The following is an 18,973-nucleotide window of genomic DNA, read 5'->3' as shown; positions in this document are numbered from 1 at the left end:
TAATTAACTTTCTTACTAATAATTATCAGTGTTGTCCAGTAAAAGAAATCTTTCACTGCCTCAGCTCTGTCCATATCAATGATACAGACCACATGCTTTGCCATGGAGTCTTTATAGTAGGTACATGGCTGTATTCTTTGATTCTCCCAATAAAGTTCCATTACAGATGGTGTCCAGTGAACATTAACTACTTTAGAGTATGCTACCTGGGATGCTTTGCGTCTGTTCCAAAAATCTCCATTTCAAGTTTTTAGTAGTAGCGGTAGTATAGATTGTGAACTTTAATTTTCCCATATCTGCAGAGTTTAAGTTTATAGTTTTCATTATAATTCTATGGTCACTATTCACCTAATAGGATTTTAAAAAGATTATGCCTTATAATGTTTCATAAATAATAATATCCCTGTCCCACATTAGCAGATTTAGGCATCGTTAATCCAATAACAGTTTTACCTTTCACTGAACCAGAGTTTTCTCCATTGATGTTTTCATTCTACAGCTGTGTAAGTAATTTTAGAAAAAAACTAAACTGTAGATAAGTCTATAATTCCATACATGGCTTGCTAAACAGCTCTTAAGTGTTAATCATGACACCAGAACTCCTCTATGGAAATTACTGTTCAGTATTCTGTATTCTCATTATTTTCTCATCTCACCCCCCCCCCCCCCCCCCCCCCCCCCCGGAGCCTAAAAAAGATGTGCCCCCTCCAAGCCACAAGGGAGACTGCAAGAGGGGGCTAGAGGCGGCTGCCACCTTCCCCCCTCACAACTGGATTGACCATTGGATACGACCAATGGCAAGGCTGCACCCAGGACTCCTGGGTGCTCACGACTGTGAGACACAGTTACGCTCTGCAATTTCGCTTGGGCCCTCCTCCCTTCAGGGATGTGCTCCCTACCACTGTCGGCCCAGAGTGCGCGATTCTCCTCCAACAGGCTTCAACAAAAGCACGCGTATATCTGGTAAATCCAAGCGATGCCCTAAACGGGTTCTACTCCAGGTGCTTCCTGGTACTCAAGAGGGGCGGTGGTTTACGACCTATTCTGGACCTCAGGGTCCTCAACATGTTCTAAAACAATGGAAATGCAATGTCCTGATCCTTTCCACTCTCAGAAAACATCTACGCTTCGCCTTTCAAGGCAACGCATACAAATTCTACATTCTGCTCTTTGGCCTCTCGCTGGCGCCCCACACATTTTCCAAGTGTATGGACGTAGCACTGGCTCCACAGGCTGCAGGGTATTCGGATCTTGAACAACCTGGACGACTGGCTAGTTTGCGCGTGTTCCAAAGCACCTGCCAAGGCTCACACCAGATAGGTCATAGATCATGTGACGAAGTTAAGGCTCTCTATACAGGAACAGAAGAGCAACTTTGTACAGTCTCAGTCCACAGTGTTTCCTGGGATCAAATTTAACTCAGCATGCTTGCCTCACTATCGGAAGACAGGATTCGGTCATTGGAATTCACGTTTTCCCAATTCAGGGAGGATGGTCTACTATAGGTCAGAACGTTTCAAAGGTTGTTGGGGCTGATGGCAGCCACCTTGAGAATCCTTCCCCTAGGACTTCTGAGAATGCGCCCGCTTCAAGCTTGGGTAAATGTGCTCAAAGTACAGCCAGTCCGCGATCAACAGCGACTGGTGCGAGTTTCCAGACAATGCAGGAAGACGCTGGAGTGGTGGCTCCACCCTGGCAATCTGCGCCTCGGAACTCCCCTCGGGTTCCCCCACAGGAGAGCGATCTGGAATAGGAGGGGAATATGAGGTTGGTGGGATGGACCTTGGCAGCAAGCACATATAAATGCCCAAGAACTGCAAGCAGTAGCCTTGGCTCTCTTTTATTTTCGCCAGCAGTTAGCGCACAAACACATGGTGGTCCGGATGGACAACACGACAGCGGTCATCTACATAAACCACCAAGGTGGCCCACGCTCACCTGGCCTTCACCATGCGGCGTACAGACTCCTGTCTTGGACACAGAGGAACTTGCGTTCCATCAGGGCGGTCCACCTCCACGATATAGCCAAAACAGCAGCAGACCTCCTGTCCAGAGGAGCTCCAGACAACTCAAGAGTGCAGACTACACCCTCCGGTTGTGAAGCAAATCTGGGAGAGGTTTTGTACAGCAAAAGTTGACCTCTTCACCACAGCCGAGTCCACTCATTGCCCCCTATGGTTCTCTATGGAGAGGGTTGGGGGTGCCCTGGGAGTAGATGCGCTAGCTCACCCCTGACCACAGGGGCTCTTGTAAGCGTTCCCTCTGCTATGGCTATTACACCTGACACTAGAGAGGATCATGGTGGAGAGAGTACAGGTGTGCTGATCCAGACCACAAAACAATGTTTGGTCGAAGGTTCGTGGTGGCAATCTCAGTTGGAAAAATAAGCCATTGACCAACATCTGCCAGCATCTTCCAGTCTCTAGCAGCTTCCAATTGTCCTGGACAAGGCTTGGTTTTAATACCTTTTCTTGGTGGTTGCTCTCCTGGATGGAGAAATATTGTCATTTGTGTGTAATGCTTTGATGGAACTGGTGGCAACTTATTGGTCAGGTTACGCTTGTCTTCCAATGCTAAGGCCAAACATCGCAGCACCTGGTCATGGCACCAAGTAAACTGTCTTTGGCTAAGACCCACCTTACATCCTGTCAAAATGTGCCTTAATGTTGCAGGTGATGAACACATATAAAATTAATTAAAACACTCCTATTCCTTGTTTTAAAACTATAGGGGAACCAAAAAATGAAAATCTCCTTGCTGAAAATCACCCCAAAATCCTGCAGGAGCCCCTCCAGGAGGTGAAAGAATGACCCCAGTCTGACAGTCACTGAACGTGTGGAACACTTTTTCCTCTTCCCCACAGAAACAGCACTCAGCACTGATGCTGGGGTACGCTCTGTGGAGGAACCTGCCCGTAGAGCACAGTGCAGGATCCTCCACTGCAGGTCCCCTGCTCTCTTGGTGAGGGGCTGTTTATACAATACCCTCCATACGGGCTCACTCTCTTCTGCTACCTGTAAATGGCTTCTCCATTTTGTGTCTACAGTCCCTTTTAGCTGTTTGAACTGGACTGTTTTAACATGGAGCTCATAGTTTTTTCCCCTCTGCTCTGTGGAGAGCTATATTTTTAACTCTCTCCACTTTCACTATTCCCGCTCCTTCCCCACCCTCTTAATCTAAACCTGGGGATAAAAAAACTGTAGGGAAAAAGGAGTCCCCTCCCTGATCCGACCCCCCAGCTAGCCCCTCCCCCAAAGCCTCCTTGAGTTTCGGGGAGAGAGAGTTCTTCAGCTCATTTATCATTCTCTCAGCCAGCCTCTCTGAGCGCCAGCCCAGCCGTCTGGCCAGCTGAGCCGCTGAGATCCAATAGGGGTGGCCTGACTCATCAGGTGAGCCAGTCGGGTTACACCAGCCTTAAGAAAACTGGCATACAGCACCCCTGACTGAAAAAACTGAACGGGAAAAAGGGGGATTAAAGAAGAGGGGCTCCTCTAATAAAGACTGTCCTGTCACTGACCCCTCCTCCATCTCCACTCTTACTGTCTGCCACATTTTAAAAATATTCACATAAAAAGAGGGGAGACCTGTCTTATCTAACCTGGAAAAATCAATTAAGAACAAGTTCCAATGTAGGCCCATTCATCCTACTCTTCTCAGAAAATAAATGGATATCTCTCTGCAGTGAGCACCTTCCTCAGCGTACAGGAGCCTTTTTAAAATATTTAAGACCATCAAGTAAAAACAAACACTAAAAAATAAAAATAAAAATGTTGTATCGATCATATAATTTTCTTTGGTCTGTACTACTATTTTAAAACGTTATCTCTTCTGCTGATCTAACTCTTCAAGCGTGGATTTCCTGGAGACTACATGCGCAGAATGTAAAAACTATTTAAAATTGGCAAAAAACTTTTAATGTCCATTCCCCTCTTACCTTTGGTACTGTCATGAAAGTTATTAATATACTGTAATGAATATAGTTTTTTCCTGATGGGTTGGCTGACAGGGACGTCCAAGATTAATGAGGAATTAGAGAGCCCCCAGTCATCCGACTCGCACATGCCCTCAATTCCCTCGTCGTCTGCCCGTCTTCTTCAACGGCCTCTCTGCTCTCCAAAGCCACAGCTTTGTCCATGTCTTTCAGTTCCATGAAGCGAGAGCACACCAGCTCCCCCTTCACTCTCTCCTTCAGCAGGCTGCCCAGCATGTGTTTCTGCTCCCTCATGGTTTGCAGGGTCTGCTCCTGGTGGTCTGTGTCCAGGCTGCTCTCTAACTGGAGAATTTTAAGCTCCAACTGTCTCACCGCTGTGTTCAGTAACCCAGTTGAATTGAGTGTGTATTGCTGGCAAAATATTTTAATCTGTGTTTTGCTAATGTCCCACCACTGCCTCATATTTTTATTGAATGTTTTTTCTTTTTTCCATATGTTCCAGAATTGCTTAAATTGCATTACAAAAACGGTGTCCTGTAATAACTTTACATTAAAATGCCAGTAGGAGGTGATGTGAGAGTTAGTGGTAGGTATTACTGTAACTAACAGGCAGTGGTGGTCAGAGAGGCTACTGGGAATGATGTTGGCTTTAATGAATTTATTCAAATGAGTGTGTGACGTGTAGAAGCAGTCTAACCTTGCTCTATGTATTTGTTGTGAGCGACAATGAGACCAGGTGTATTGCCTTGCATTAGGGTGCAGACACCTCCAGACATCAACCAGGCCACTGAACTGAAGAACTGCAGCTAATTCAGGGAAGACTGGGGATTGGGCTCCTCATTGTTTCTATCCATAGTAAAATCAATAGTGCAGTTAAAATCTCCTCCCACAACCACCACATCATCATTATCAACACTTGAAAGAGCTTGCTTTAGTTTGGTAAAAATTAAAATACGTTCCCTCACATTATTCGGTACATAAATATTAATAAAAACAAATACAGTGCCACCCAACCTTGTTCTCCCTTTTAATAACCTCCCCTTTTCAATCTCTTCAATATCTAAAATTGTTGCTCCTAGGCTGGGCTTAAATAAAATTGCCACTCCTGCACTAGTGCTGGATCTGTGGCTCAGTACACATGGCCCCCTCCTGCAGCAGCGCTACCCCCGCCCTCTTCTGCTCTAAAAACTCACACAGCTGCGCTCTTTTAAAAGACCGTCTGCAGCCATTCACGTTAAAAGAAATAAAATGCATTTTTCCATAGCGGCTACAAATAATAAAACTGACAGAGTAAAACAAACAACAATAAAAAAAATATTTAAAAAAGATATTATTATTTTGCAACATTAGCAATCTTTTTCTTAATTATTTGAACATATTTTTTAAGACGGTACCTTTTTTGCTGGTCAAATTCCTCTAATGTTGCCTTTCGTGTGACGATGTGTGCTGAGTGGAGGAATAATCTCAGATCTGGGAAGAAGTTTTCAATTTCAACCCCCCTTTTCCGTTTTGTCAGAGATAAGTGAGGAGTCAGAGAGCTCCCCCTCGATTTCCAGTGCTCGGTCCTCGCTGTCTGCTCCACTGTCCACGGCTGTCCATTCCTCCGCGGCTATCTCCACCTCCACCACCACGCCCTCCTCTTCTCCTCCCAGCACAGCCACAGCTGTCACTGCTGCCTCTGCCTCTGTCTCCGCTTGCTGGGGGTCAGAGAGAGAAGAGCACTGCACAGTGCTGGGTTTGGAGTCTGTCACCGTGCCGCTCCCCTCTCCCTCCATGTTAGGAGGGACAGACACCCCTGCCTGAGACTGCAGGCTCCCCTCCAGCACAGACTTGGGGCTCTGCTTCGTTCCCCATTCGCTGTTAAGCAGATCTGCAGCTTCCTTATTTTTTACTTTTTTTTTGTTTTTTTTAGTTACCACGACAAATGACTCCTCATTTTCAGTAACTTCATTTTGTGAAGGACCGCGGCTGAGTCTCTTCAGCCTCGGCTGTGGTGTCAGCAACTCCGTTCGATTTGGTGGCTCCCTGGTCTCTGCAGACTCTGGCTGCCGCTGCGACGGGAGACCGACCCATTCTCCCGCTCACCCCCAACATCCCCAGCCCCCTCCCTGCCATCAGAACCCTGCTCCTGCCTTTCCCTATTTCTATTTTTTCTCTGGCAGGCTCTCCTTTGGTGTCCCTGATCCCCACAGTTAAAGCACCGCATTGTGTCTGAGCTTACAAATACAACACAGCCTGTACCCTCCACACTGAAGCTCCAAGCGACATCAATCACCTGCCTCAGGTTATTCAGCAGTAAAAAAAGCCTGTCTCTGAAAAGACAGGACATGCTTAACATTAGTATTTTCACACCCAAATGGAATGTTTTTAATGCGGGACACTATCTTGCCATACCGGACAAGTTCATTCTCCAAGGTCTCATTTTTTAAAAATGACGGAATGTTAGACTTAATAATCTTGGTAACAGGGGTTGCTTGAATAAAATCTCCATTGACTGAAAATCCTTCTTCCACTAGTTAATTGACCAGCGATACCTCTTTTAAAAAGATGACAAACCTCTTATTCATGAGGGAAGCCGACACTGTGTTTTCATACCCGACTACCTCTCCTACTGCCAGCAAGCACTCCTCCACTGACACGCCGGTATCCAGCAAGCAGCTAACCCCGTTTCGGTGGCTGAGAGCCCCTAGCCCTCCAGAGTGAGATCCCATAACAGGATCTACACACACACACACACACAACACTACTCAGTAAACAGTAAAATGCAAACTAAAACAATAAAACAAAGATATATAAAGAAACTAAACGATTAACAAATAATTATAGAAAATTGCAAAAAATGGTAGCAAAACAACACCCTCCTACCGCACCAGTGTTCAAACGCTACCGCCTCTCTGCAAGCTCTTCCCACACACACACAGTGCAAGAGGTCTCGGGTTCGTGCCCGCCCTCCGTCTGTGTGTGGATTGCCTCACCCTGTGTGATGCACCTGCCTGTGTTAACCGAGATTGCTACACTGGTGTCAGAAATGGACACAGGTACCCCAGCACGCACTCGTCAGGCTGTAGCCTGGTGAGCAAGTCCGGGGCGGACTTGAGGCTGGCAGGGGAGAGAGTAGCGTGCACAGAGGAAAGCAGCAGCAGGGCTGGTAGGTGACGCTGTGCTTTAGTGCGAGAGGTCCTGTGTTTGTACATATAACAACCGGCTGCAGGAGGTGGAAATGTCTGTAAATGACACAGATTCCAGGATCATGACACTGGCATCGTTTTGCAACAATTTATCTATTGAAAATAATGCACTGAAACACAAAGTTGACGTTCCTGGGACGTTCTGGAACGTTCAGTTCCTGTTTGGTAGCACACCAACAAAGCTTCATCCTTAGTACCGTACTAATCAGTCAATCAATCTTTATTTTGTATAGCACCTTTCATAGTGGACCACCATCACAAAGCACTTTGCAAGATGCAGTAAAAACAAGAAAATGTATAATACTTCAAATACAGAGAAATGCATAATACATGATATATACAGTATAAAAAAACATAACACATTAAATACAGAGGAAAGTGCATAATACATGATAATAACATAATATGTGAAATAGTAGTAGCAACACAGCAGCTAATAGCAGATATCAGGTTAAAGAGCATGGAAAGCAAGAGAGAATAGATGAGTCTTGAGAGTTGATTTAAAGCGAGCGACAGTGGGAACATCACACACCAAAGCTGGGAGAGAGTTCCAAGAACCAGGAAGCTAAACAAGCGTTCTCCAAGTGTGGTGCTCTTTTTCTTGGGTATAACAAGCAGGCCAGAGTCGGAGGACCTCCGCTTGCGGGCAGGGACATCGCGGGTCAGCAGGTTGAGGAGGTACTCGGGACCTGTGAGATGAAAGGCATTGTAGGTGAGCAGGAGAGTTTTAAAAATAATCTTGAACTTTACAGGTAGCCAGTGCAGCTGGGGAAGACGGGGTGTGATGTGATCACGTTTTTTACATCTGGTAAGGATCCTGGCAGCGGCATTCTGAACTAGCTGCAGTCGGTTTTTGGTGTGTGCCGGGAGACCACCATATAGAGAGTTGCAGTAGTTGAGTCGGTTGGAAACAAATGCATGACAAAGTATCACCGCATCTGGGAGGGAAAGGTAGGGATGGACTTTGGAGATGTTTCGAAGATGGTAGAAGGAAGGTTTGACCACGGAGGAGATGTGGGCATTAAAGGAGAGGTTGCTGTCAAGAAGTACACCAAGGCTTCGTACTGTGGGGGAAGGCAGCATCAGGCAGTTTCTGAGGTTCAGGGCAGCTATATTTAGATTCTTAAGTTGAGTTTTAGATCCTACTAGAAGGAGTTCAGATATGTTAGTGTTCAGTTGAAGAAAATTAGTAGACATTCAGGCCTAGATGTCTTGAATGCAAGCCGAGAGCCAGACCATGGCAGAGGGGCTACCAGGGTCGAGTTTTAAGTAGAGCTGGGTGTCGTCAGCATAGGCATGAAACATGAGGCTGTGTTGGTGGGTGTGGTGACCCAAGGGAAGCATGTAGATATTGAAGAGAAGGGGCCCAAGAACCGATACTTGGGGGACAGCACAAGTAACTGGGTTTGAAACACCACTGCATCCAGCATGGAAAACAGACAGCATGCATCCGGATAGGTAAAAGAACATTCAGGAAAGACAGGTTTCAGAGATTCCAACATACTTTTGAAGGCAGTCAAGAAGAATGTCATGATTTATGGTGTCAAAAACAGCTGTTAGTTGAAGGAGGACAAGCACAGATGGAGCACCAGCATCAGGAGATCATTCACAATCTGGAGCAGAGCAGTTTCAGTACTGGGATGCGGCCTGAAACCAGACTGTAGAGATTCAAGCAGACTGTTGTCCGTGAGATGTTTTATCACCTGACTGGCTACAGCCCCTTCGAGTGTTTTTGAGAGAAAAGTGAGATTGGAGAAATAAGTCAACGGGTCAAGGGAGGGTTTTTTGAGTAGCGGCCTAGCTCAGACAAGCTTGAGGGCAGCAGGAACCGAGCCAGAGACCAGGGACAGGTTGAGAATGTGCATAATGGAGGGAGCAAGTTCAGAAGCACAGAGACGGGCAATGTTAGTCAGCCAGGGGTCCAGGGGCAATGTGGCAGTAGTTGATTTCAACAGTAAGCTGGAAACATCAGCAATGGAGAGAGGGGAGGAGGAGAGGGCAGGAGGGGAAACTGGAGGAACATCAAGGTGGTCGAGTAGTAGACTGTGTTTTTGTTCTGAAAGACAGAGGAAAAATCATGACAGGTAAGAGAGGAGGATGGACATGAGATGGATCTGTCGGTGGCTTGGGATCAGCTAGTCACCAACTTTGTTTTGCATCTTTTTTTCATTATAATTGTACTAACTTAGTGCACAGCTAGAGATGATCCCGAGATAGTACCGTATTAGCTAGTACGCAGCTCCTTACTAACTCTGCAGGTTTGTTGCAATTGACCCATACAGTTTGTTGACTTTCAGAGTGATATTAAATGGGGTATAAGTCATTAGGAGCTTGTCCCTATTGACTTCCATTATATGATAAGGGAGGGCGTAGCCTGGGATTTTACATTTCACATATGTAGTGGTTATTGCATGCCATCAGCATTTACCAATGCAGTCATTTAATTCAAAGGAAATATTTCAAAGCAAACCAGACTCACAACTATAGCATTCCCAGCCACCTTAAAAAACTGTATTTTGTTCATAAAAAATAACAAAACAGTTGTTAAAATATTTACAACAGCAATAAAAGTAAGTCAGTTGCACCATAATTCTGGAATGCTCTACTAATAAATTAGCACAAATCCTAATTCACTACAATATGACATACCATGCCGTTATAGCTTGCGCTCATATTTCATTAAATACACTGACTCATGTACAGTAAAAGGGTGCTTATTTAACCACGGGAGACTGTATTCTTGTCAAATGTTGGTATTAAAGGTTTCCTGAGATATTTTACTTTGACTAAAATTGTCTCAGACTGAATCTTGGAGCATCTAAATTTCAGATTGGGGGATTCAAAAAGACTCCAGTAAATTCGAGTATTACCCTTGTCCTCTTAGCAAGCCTGTGCATATTATATTTATGTGCTTCAGTATCTGTGCTGTCAGAAATGTTGTTAAATGTCTATCTTCTTTAAGGGTGTTAAAAATTCCTATATGTTTGTGAGTGACTCCCTGTCCTCATTAGATATACTAAAAGATGACTAAGATTTTGACTAATCTTTGAAGGGATTGAAAAAGACTTCTAGGCAAAATATTTGTCATTTCGCTATTATCATGGTAAATCCCAGAAGACTTGCATCATTCTAGTTTGAGCAAGGTTAAGCAAAGACCATTTCCTCATGTTGGTTTGACAGGAAGATAATTTTTACGTCTTGATGACTAAGTGGGTACATCCACTATAGCTACAACATTTTTGTGAGCATGACAGACTAAGAGCCAGCACCATCCTGTGAGTATGCAGAATACCTGTTCTCTAGATGCAACTGCAGACACTTTGCCAATCGAAATGTGTTGATGCAGGTCAAAGTAACACAGAGTTTATAAACAATCAAACTAAACACAATATTTGTGGAATTGCAATAGCATCTACTCATGATGACTGGAAACCTCACAGGACAGTCAAATCAAATAAGAAAAATGTTCTTTAAATCTGACAAAAGGGAGAAGGTAAATGAACAGCCTTATATCATAAACACTTGCTGATTTTGCAACCATGTTTGTTTTTTTTAAGAATAAGGAAAATAATTAAAAAAACATCACAGAGTTACATCCAGATGGTTGTTAATAAAACTAACAAGAGAAATCTATTATTAAAATGGCTATACAGCTGTTTGTGGTATAAATTCCAATTACTTTCAGATAGAATATACCTCAGACCTCCTCCAAAAACAAAAATAATAGAAACACCTGCCCGTGGCGTAGTAGAGTCCCAGCCCAGATGGTATTGGCACGTATGTGAATATCTCAAGCATGTCCATTCTTAAGTGTTACAAAATATTTGAATTAAATACCCATACGGTGTTTCAGCTGCAGAATTTTAAAAATGAATAAGTTATAAGCACTTGCTTCTTCAACTGCCAGAGCTGCAGTTTTTGCGGCATATTGAAATCAATACAATATAGCTGACAATTTAGTCTGGGCTTTGCAATGAAATCAAAGTAATTGAGAAATAATGTATTATATACTCCTGTTGAGTGCTGAAACACTAATGAAAGTCTATGATTATTATTATTATTATTATTATTATTATTATAGTAGTAGTAGCATAGTAGTAGTCATCAGTCATGTATTATTAGTATTATTAGTTGTCACAAAATATACACATTGAATAACAATACATTGTGATATAGCTATGCTACTTTTTTCTCGAATGCCTGTCCTCTGAATAGAGTTATCATCAACAGCTCAAGCCGTGCAAGCCCCCCTGCACTCGATTACACTCCTCAGGCAGAACGACTGTGCCACCCTGAGTGTATACAGGTTTTTTTTAAAAAGTGTTTCTTCTAAGCTCTCTGCATAAATCAGTGACCATTGATACTGGTGCTAAATGAAACCCAGAGACCTGTGCATTTTACAACGCAATGAAGTACGGTGTGGATATACTGGATCAAATGGCACGGCTGTATTCTGTCAAAGGTGGTACTCGCAGGTGGCCTGTGGCTGATTTTTGTTAATAATGTTTTGGACCTGGCTTTTGTTTTATACAAAGTGCACCGGCAACACAATCACTCAGAGGGACTTCATTTTGCAGCTAGCCCTGGAGCTACGGCAGAAACATTTTCATAAGAGACATGAAAGCCGGCTGGCAAATGCCCCTCAGCCTTCAGCCAGGGCTGCGCCCCCTGGCACACTGCTTTTTTTTCTGCGTAGATTGTACTTAGAAAGCTGTAATAGAACTCTGAACAGAGCCTTTGAACACTGTTTCACTCAAAGCACTTTCATGTTGCATAAGTTATGTTATATTTTTGTTTTGTGCTATTTTTATAACTAGCTATTTATATTTTATAATGTAATATGTGCCTACAGCTTTCTACACTTGTTTACACAGAAGTTTATTGCATAAAGTCTATGTTTATGTATAGACGATGTGCTCTTTTTGAAAAAGAAAACAGTTTAATTTCCAATGTAAATACTGTGTTTCTGCTCTGAAAATGTTATGTGTGATGTTCATAAATAAAAATGTTAAGTTGTATCCGATTGTTTGTTTAAAAGCCGCTATAAAATCGAGTCGCACATTTTGCGGTTGAGGCAGTCGTGTGTACTTCGAAATCTCTGCGGTTCCAGTGTTAACAAATAAACAAAAATAAAATGAACAAAACATTTACAAAAACACACTTGTCAAAATAAAAGGTACAAGGGCCAAAGCAAAAGGTTTCACAAAAACTCACGAAAATAAACAGACAGCATAGCACTGAACACGAAACACAGACCTCCACCTCTATCACCAACATCAATTCTAATCATCCCTCTAACATCCGTGAACATCTATTTTATATACCCACGTATTCTGACAGAGAGAAATTGAACCCCCTCCCTGACAACCTACTATTCCCCACACAACACACCTGTGCACTGCCATAAGTCCAAATGTATGATTCTGAGTGTAGCTGTGCAAAGGATGGTGTTATCTGGCTGCTGTCAGGGAAAAAACATGTCAATAAAACTGACCTCACCTGACCTAGTGTAAGCAGGTGTTGTCTGGTCAAAATTTAGCTGACACATAGAGATACACCAGCAACCAAGCTTTGCATGCAACGGGGTGTAAAAACTGTATAAAACAGCATGGACTTGGATTGGAGAAGCAACTAGATCCTTCAAGAACACACACCAGTGCTGTGTTTGATGCTTCTTCCAGAGACTGGTAACTGATATCACTGCTTCATTTCTGTCAATAACTAGTGACATCATGAAATTCCTTCAACAAAGAAGTACAGAAAAAGCCAATGAATCAGTCATGTTGTGATGGCCAGTTACACAAAAGTGTGTGCTGCAGTACATAGGTGTTTCACATTGTTATGCATCCCCCTTCCTGTAGGCCTTGTCATACATTGTTGCAGCTGAAGCCTTTGCTTGAGGATGGAGGAGGGATATTGGTATCTTTTACAGTGATACAGTCCAACATCGTTGAATGGAACTGTTTCAAAGCAGGGCTTTCCATACTAGTTAGGTGCTCCTTAAAGAAGAGTAATATATTATTCCAAACTACATTTTTATGAATGACAGCAGCGTCTGGCATCTGGTTTGAGGCTCATGAACATATAGCACCAGATGTGGGTTATTGATCTGTGTGTGTCTGGAATTCCCTTCGTCTCTAACTTTGATGTTGGTAGGTGTTTTTTGGAGACTGTGTGACTGATGAGGTGCAGGTTTTGAGGATTGTGGTGTCAGGTTAATAAGTGCTCTTGGTATTGCCCTGCCTGCTTATTAAATACGTACCGTATGTATTTAAAGTAATTGTATCTAACAAAATAGTTCCATAAAATGTATCCATAATGCACATCCATTCATTAAAGGTCTAAAATGTGCAGTTATAGCAAACATGTATTTTCATTTTAAAACATGATATCTGGTACATTAGGTTAAAGAAATCTGTTTACAAGCCTTGTTTTTTGACTGTCTTGCACTTCCTCGGTCATTTCACCTGATGACTGAAATTGTCCTTATCCTATTGTGACAAAGTGGTTAGTAGTGTGCAGGTGATCAAAGAACAGACAGGCAATTGTAATCCAGGTGAAAAAGGTTTGTTTATTTTATTTCCTTAAGCCCAGTGCCTGACGGCGAAACAAACAGTAAATAATAATGCTGGTAACTAATACAGCGGGCTGGTCCCGAAATAATAGTCCCATTATTGTATCCACACGTTAAACACAAAACACATACACAAGTCCCTTTAGTGCGTGAATTAGTGATTGTGGTACAATACAGTTTACAGTGGTACAAGTGAAGTGCTGTTCTGTGTTTGTGCTGGCCTCTGGAGACAGCTCCAGAACGTGTTAGACGTCTAGTGATTACAAGCAACAATAGACAGAACAAAACAAACACAATTATTCACCACACAAATACAGGTCCTTCCAGGTCACTTATTAATAACTAAAAATGAAGGAACAGGCATTGCCTCGTCCCCTATTTATACCATCACTCATGACCCCTTGGTAAACGATTGCAGCTGCTTTTTATGATCTGCAGCTGCCACATCATTTACCCTCCAGGTCAATGAGTTAGTGTACTGAAGGTCTGCCTCCTTTCTACATGACCGACGTAGTGAGAGTATTCTGTTCCCATTACTTAGCACCCTTGCAGGTCAAGAGGGGGATTTACCACCAAGGATCGTTGTCTTTCTGTCACACCCATCAATGACTTCCTTCCAGTTGATAACCAATCAGCTGCTTCAAAACACCTTTCCACTCTATATTTATTGCATATGCTGTTCAATAAATAACACTAGGTCGATTTAACACAGGAATAATATTGAATCGTTCTGTTTTATTGCAGATGTAACTGTACGATGGGGCGAGTGCACAGCCCAACCCACATCTTAAATTGAATGTCACTAACACAATGATTCCAGAACTCTTTCAGGTTGTGTACTTCCATTCTTTATATGACTGTCAAATGTCCAGTAAGAGCAAACAGATAACCCACGAATAAGGCATCACAATTGAGAGCTTCCTTTAACCTAAAGTAGCACCAGATATCTTGTTTAAAAATGAAAATATGTTTCTGCTGTAGCACATGTTTCTTTCAAAACTGCACAGAACACCTTTGTGGCTAATGGAAGTGCAAAATGGCTAAGAGCTATGGATTTTTTTTTTTTTTTTTAACAATTACTTTAAACAATAACACAACATGGGTGTGTCCAAAGGTGACTGCTAAGAGATACAGTATATTACATTGTATTCCAGTCTAAAGCTTAACTAAAGCTTTCAGCAAGTTTTAGGCAGGGCAGTTGATCTGTTCTTTCAAAAGCACAACTATTTACAGAGTACAGATACTTTACAAAGCACATAGAGTATACAACTAGGAATGTCATGGTTAGACTCTTCACAATATACAACTGAAAACATGCATGTGCATAATGTTACACATAGTGATATGCAGCATGCATCTAGACTTTAAATATGATTGAAAAGCAATAGAATCTTGTGGCAAAGCGGGAGTGGATACAGGTGAGTGCAGTGCAATGCAGGTACAAAACACACAGACAGTTACTTTCAGATGCAGGGGTGTTTATTGATAATAATAACAATGTCCAGAACCCTAAGGCAAACACCTGTAAATAATAAATGCTGGAGTGATACAGCGGCATGTATCACTTGTAACTGTAAGCCCTGGGTTTGACCCGCAACCAAAAGTCCAGGTTTTCCAAACACCCACACTAAAGACAAAACACAAACACAAGACAGTGAGTGAATTTAAGTGCTAGTGGTGATTACAGTACTCCGTGAAATGCTGGGGTGAAAAGTGATGTTCGGGTTAATGCTGGCTTGTACTCCAGCTCCGAATCGTGTTACTGATGCCATGCCGTTTCCCGCCCAGATCATTGAGTTTGGGTACCGTAGCTCGGTCCCTTTTCTAGCCGGCCGACTTTCACCTAACCACAAGAATAAAGTGTCATGCTTTTTGTTCAGGTTATTCTGCTCCATTTATCTAGTACCCTCTCAGGTCGGGAGGGAGATCTAACACCAAGCGTCATTCGATCTCTGCCACAAACCTATATGTGAGACGTGAGGCAGCAGGGCAATTCATTGATCAATGAATGTTTAATTGAGACTTGAGTGGTTGATAATCCACAAATTGTTATATCTCTACTAAATAAAAATGTCCGGTCTTGTTTTCTTTCCAGACCTGTTCCCCTCTGCAATGCTGGTAAAGAGAGGGACAGCTGCCATGCTAAACCCTGTCTTCCAGAACTCGCTGGAGGAAGTAAATCTGCTGTACGAGGTAAGAGACGCAGATAAATAGATGCCACTGGGCTTGGGCTCTGGGCTTTTGTTGCCTGTTTTACCCCACTCAGACCCCTAACTTACTATGTAAATTACGTAAAGAGTAAGTGGCTTCAAATATCACTATTTCTGAACGACATTTTTTGTACACCCCCTTACTATTTTATGGTGTTTGCAAGCATTTTGAGAGGTTCTATTTTGTTACTCCAAAATTAAATTGCTATTTTTCTCTAAATCTGCATTTAGCTGTCTTTGAGCCTGTCTTGTGAATCCTAAATGCCAGGGCTGAGCAACCTTCCTCATTATAGTCACGGCACCTAGGAATTTCCAAACAAGCTCAAAGCATCTCAAAGAAAGGTAAAGGCAAAGGCAGATTTAGCAAAAACATAAAAAAAATGATAAAAGTTCTGTATTGGTCTAACATAACCAAGAACCACCCAGACTGATTGTTATATGCTATAGTTAGGGAAATGTGTAGAAATATAAATGACATACTCTGAAATAAGGAACGCTTACCATGTGTGAATGACAATCACATGGTTTCATATTATTTAAGGTATAAGTGTCTTGGTAACCTAATGTTGCCAGTTTAAACTGAGTGATTAGTAACTGTGTCACTTTTTCATCTGTATGCTATTCCAGCAAAGGCCAGAAAGCTGAAGAAACAATGACCTCTATAGAGGTTAACTGGTGGTCATGGTGATAGGCTTAATAGAAGATTAAAACATGAACCACGCATAGGCCATTCAGTTCGTCAAGTCAGATACCAATGACATCACCTTTACAACATGGCTTGGTTAACCCATCAGTAGTATTATTACTATAGCTTTATGTGAAAAGTTTGATGGATGAGGACCTCTGCCCTTGTTAGTGAATCTATGAATCTCTAATGAGTGGCCATGTTTTGGGTTTTTTTTTTTTTATATTTTATTTTTATGTATTATAATATATTAGACACTTAGTGAGTATATATATATATATATATATATATATATATATATATATATATATATATATATATATATATATATATAGTGTCTATAGAAAGTCTACACCCCTTTGAACTTTTTTGTTTTTGAATTTTGTTGTGTCAGTGCCTCAGAGTTTCAGGCATTTCCATGAGCATTTTTTCCACTTATCTACACACCATATTCCACACTGTTAAGGGGAAAAAAGTTTTTATTGAGAAAAAAATTATATATTAAAAATACTAAACTGAAAGATCACAATTGGATAAGTCTCCACCCCCCCTGAGTTAATACTTGGTGGAAGCACCTTCGGCAGCAATTACAGCTGTGAGTCTGTTGGGATAAGTCTCACCAACTTTGCACTAGATTTGGCAATATTTGACAATTTTTCTTTACAAATCTGTTCAAGCTCTGTCAAGTTTCTTGGGGAGCGTTGATGGACAGTCATGCCTTCAAGTCATATCACAAGTTTTTGATTGGATTTAGGGGCTTTAACTGGGCCACTCAAGGACATTTACCCTTTTGTTCCTCAGCCACTCCAGTGTAGCTTTGGCTCTGTGCTTTGGGTCGTTATCATGCTGAAAGGTGAACTTCCGTCCCAGTTTCAGCTTTCTTGCAGAGGGCAGCAGGTTTTCCTCAAGGACTTCTCTGTACTTTGCTCCATGCATTTTCCATTCTGTCCTGACAAGTGCCCCAGTCCCTGCCAATGAGAAACATCCCCATAACATGATGCTGCCACCACCATGCTTCACAGTGGGGATGGTGTTCTTTGGGTGATGCACTGAGTTGGGTTTGCACCAAACATAGCGCTTTGCATTTAGGCAAAAAAATTCCATTTTAGTTTCATCAGACCACAAAACTTTTTGCCACATGGCTACAGAATCTCTTGAGTGTTTTTTTGCGTACTTCAAATGGGATTCAAGGTGGGCTTTCTTGATTAATGGCTTTCTTCTTGCCACCCTACCATACAGGCCAGATTTGTGGAGTGCTTGGGATATTGTTGTCACATGCATACTTTGACTAGTCTTGGCCATAAAATCATGTAGCTCTTGTAAAGTTGCCATTGGCCTCTTGGTAGCTTCTCTGATCAGTCTTCTTCTTGCTCGGTTATCCAGTTTGGAGGGACGGCCTGATCTAGGCAGGGTCTTGGTGCCATACACCTTCCACTTCTTAATAATCGTTTTGACTGTGCTCCAAGGGATATTCCAGGCTTTTGATATTTTTTTATACCCATCCCCTGATCTGTGCCTTTCAAGAACTTTGTCCTGGAGTTCTTTCGAAAGCACCTTGGTGCTCATGGTTGAGTCTTGCTTTGAAATGCACTACCTATCAGAGGGAACCTACAGGAACTGCTGAATTTATCCTGAAATCATGTGAATCACTATAATTTAACACAGGTGGAGGCCACTTAACTTGGTGTGCGATTTTGAAGGTGACTGGTTACACCTGAGCGAATTTAGGATTGCTATTACAAAGGGTGTGGACACTCATCCAACCAAGCTATTTCAGTTTTTATTTTTAATTAATTTTCTACAAATTTCCAGAATATTTTTTTCACTTGCAAGTGGTGGGGTAGGATGTATAGATAAATGAAAAAAAAACTATTTTAATGCATTTTAATTCCAGGCTATAAGGCAACAAAATGTGAAAACTTTGAAAGGGGGTGTACATTTTCTATGGCACTGTATATGTGTGTGTGTGTGTATATATATATATATATATATATATATATACACACACACACACTTATTGCTTATCGCATATATATATACTTATGATATGAACAAAAATCAGTGTTTAACGAGAACACATTTATGAGGGTAATCAAAGGCTTGAAAGGACGGGGTTTACATTTTTATAGTGCTTGTGCAACAACATGTTTTATGTATACAATCACAGACCGTCAAACTACTAAACACATTAAAATATGTTCACCATAAACACCAATAATTTAAAAGGAGAAATGCTAAATAAAACATTGTATTTAATTTTAAAAAGTTAATATAGCAGCGTCGAAAGACCAAGAAAATGACTTATTCTGTCTAAAATCCCCATGACTGTTTTAAAAGAGCAGAGTTACACATATAGAGAGAATACTAAATCAACAGTGTATGTAG

At 42.0% G+C, this 18,973-nt stretch overlaps 1 protein-coding gene across 1 annotated transcript in view; it reads left to right on the top strand.

The window, feature by feature from the left end:
• Window positions 1–18,973, top strand: part of LOC121317895 (protein FAM180A-like) — a 64,005-nt gene that overhangs the window by 13,935 nt on the left and 31,097 nt on the right. Inside the window, exon 2 of the mRNA XM_041253987.1 lies at window positions 15,789–15,886. Within this exon, the coding sequence (XP_041109921.1) occupies window positions 15,789–15,886 (98 nt within the window). The remainder of the gene's footprint in view (window positions 1–15,788; window positions 15,887–18,973) is intronic.

This window comes from Polyodon spathula, chromosome 7 (genome assembly GCF_017654505.1).
Source record: "Polyodon spathula isolate WHYD16114869_AA chromosome 7, ASM1765450v1, whole genome shotgun sequence".
Classification (NCBI taxonomy): Eukaryota; Metazoa; Chordata; class Actinopteri; order Acipenseriformes; family Polyodontidae; genus Polyodon; species Polyodon spathula.
Note: the sequence above shows the minus strand (reverse complement) of the source record. Positions and strands in the feature narration are given on the sequence as shown.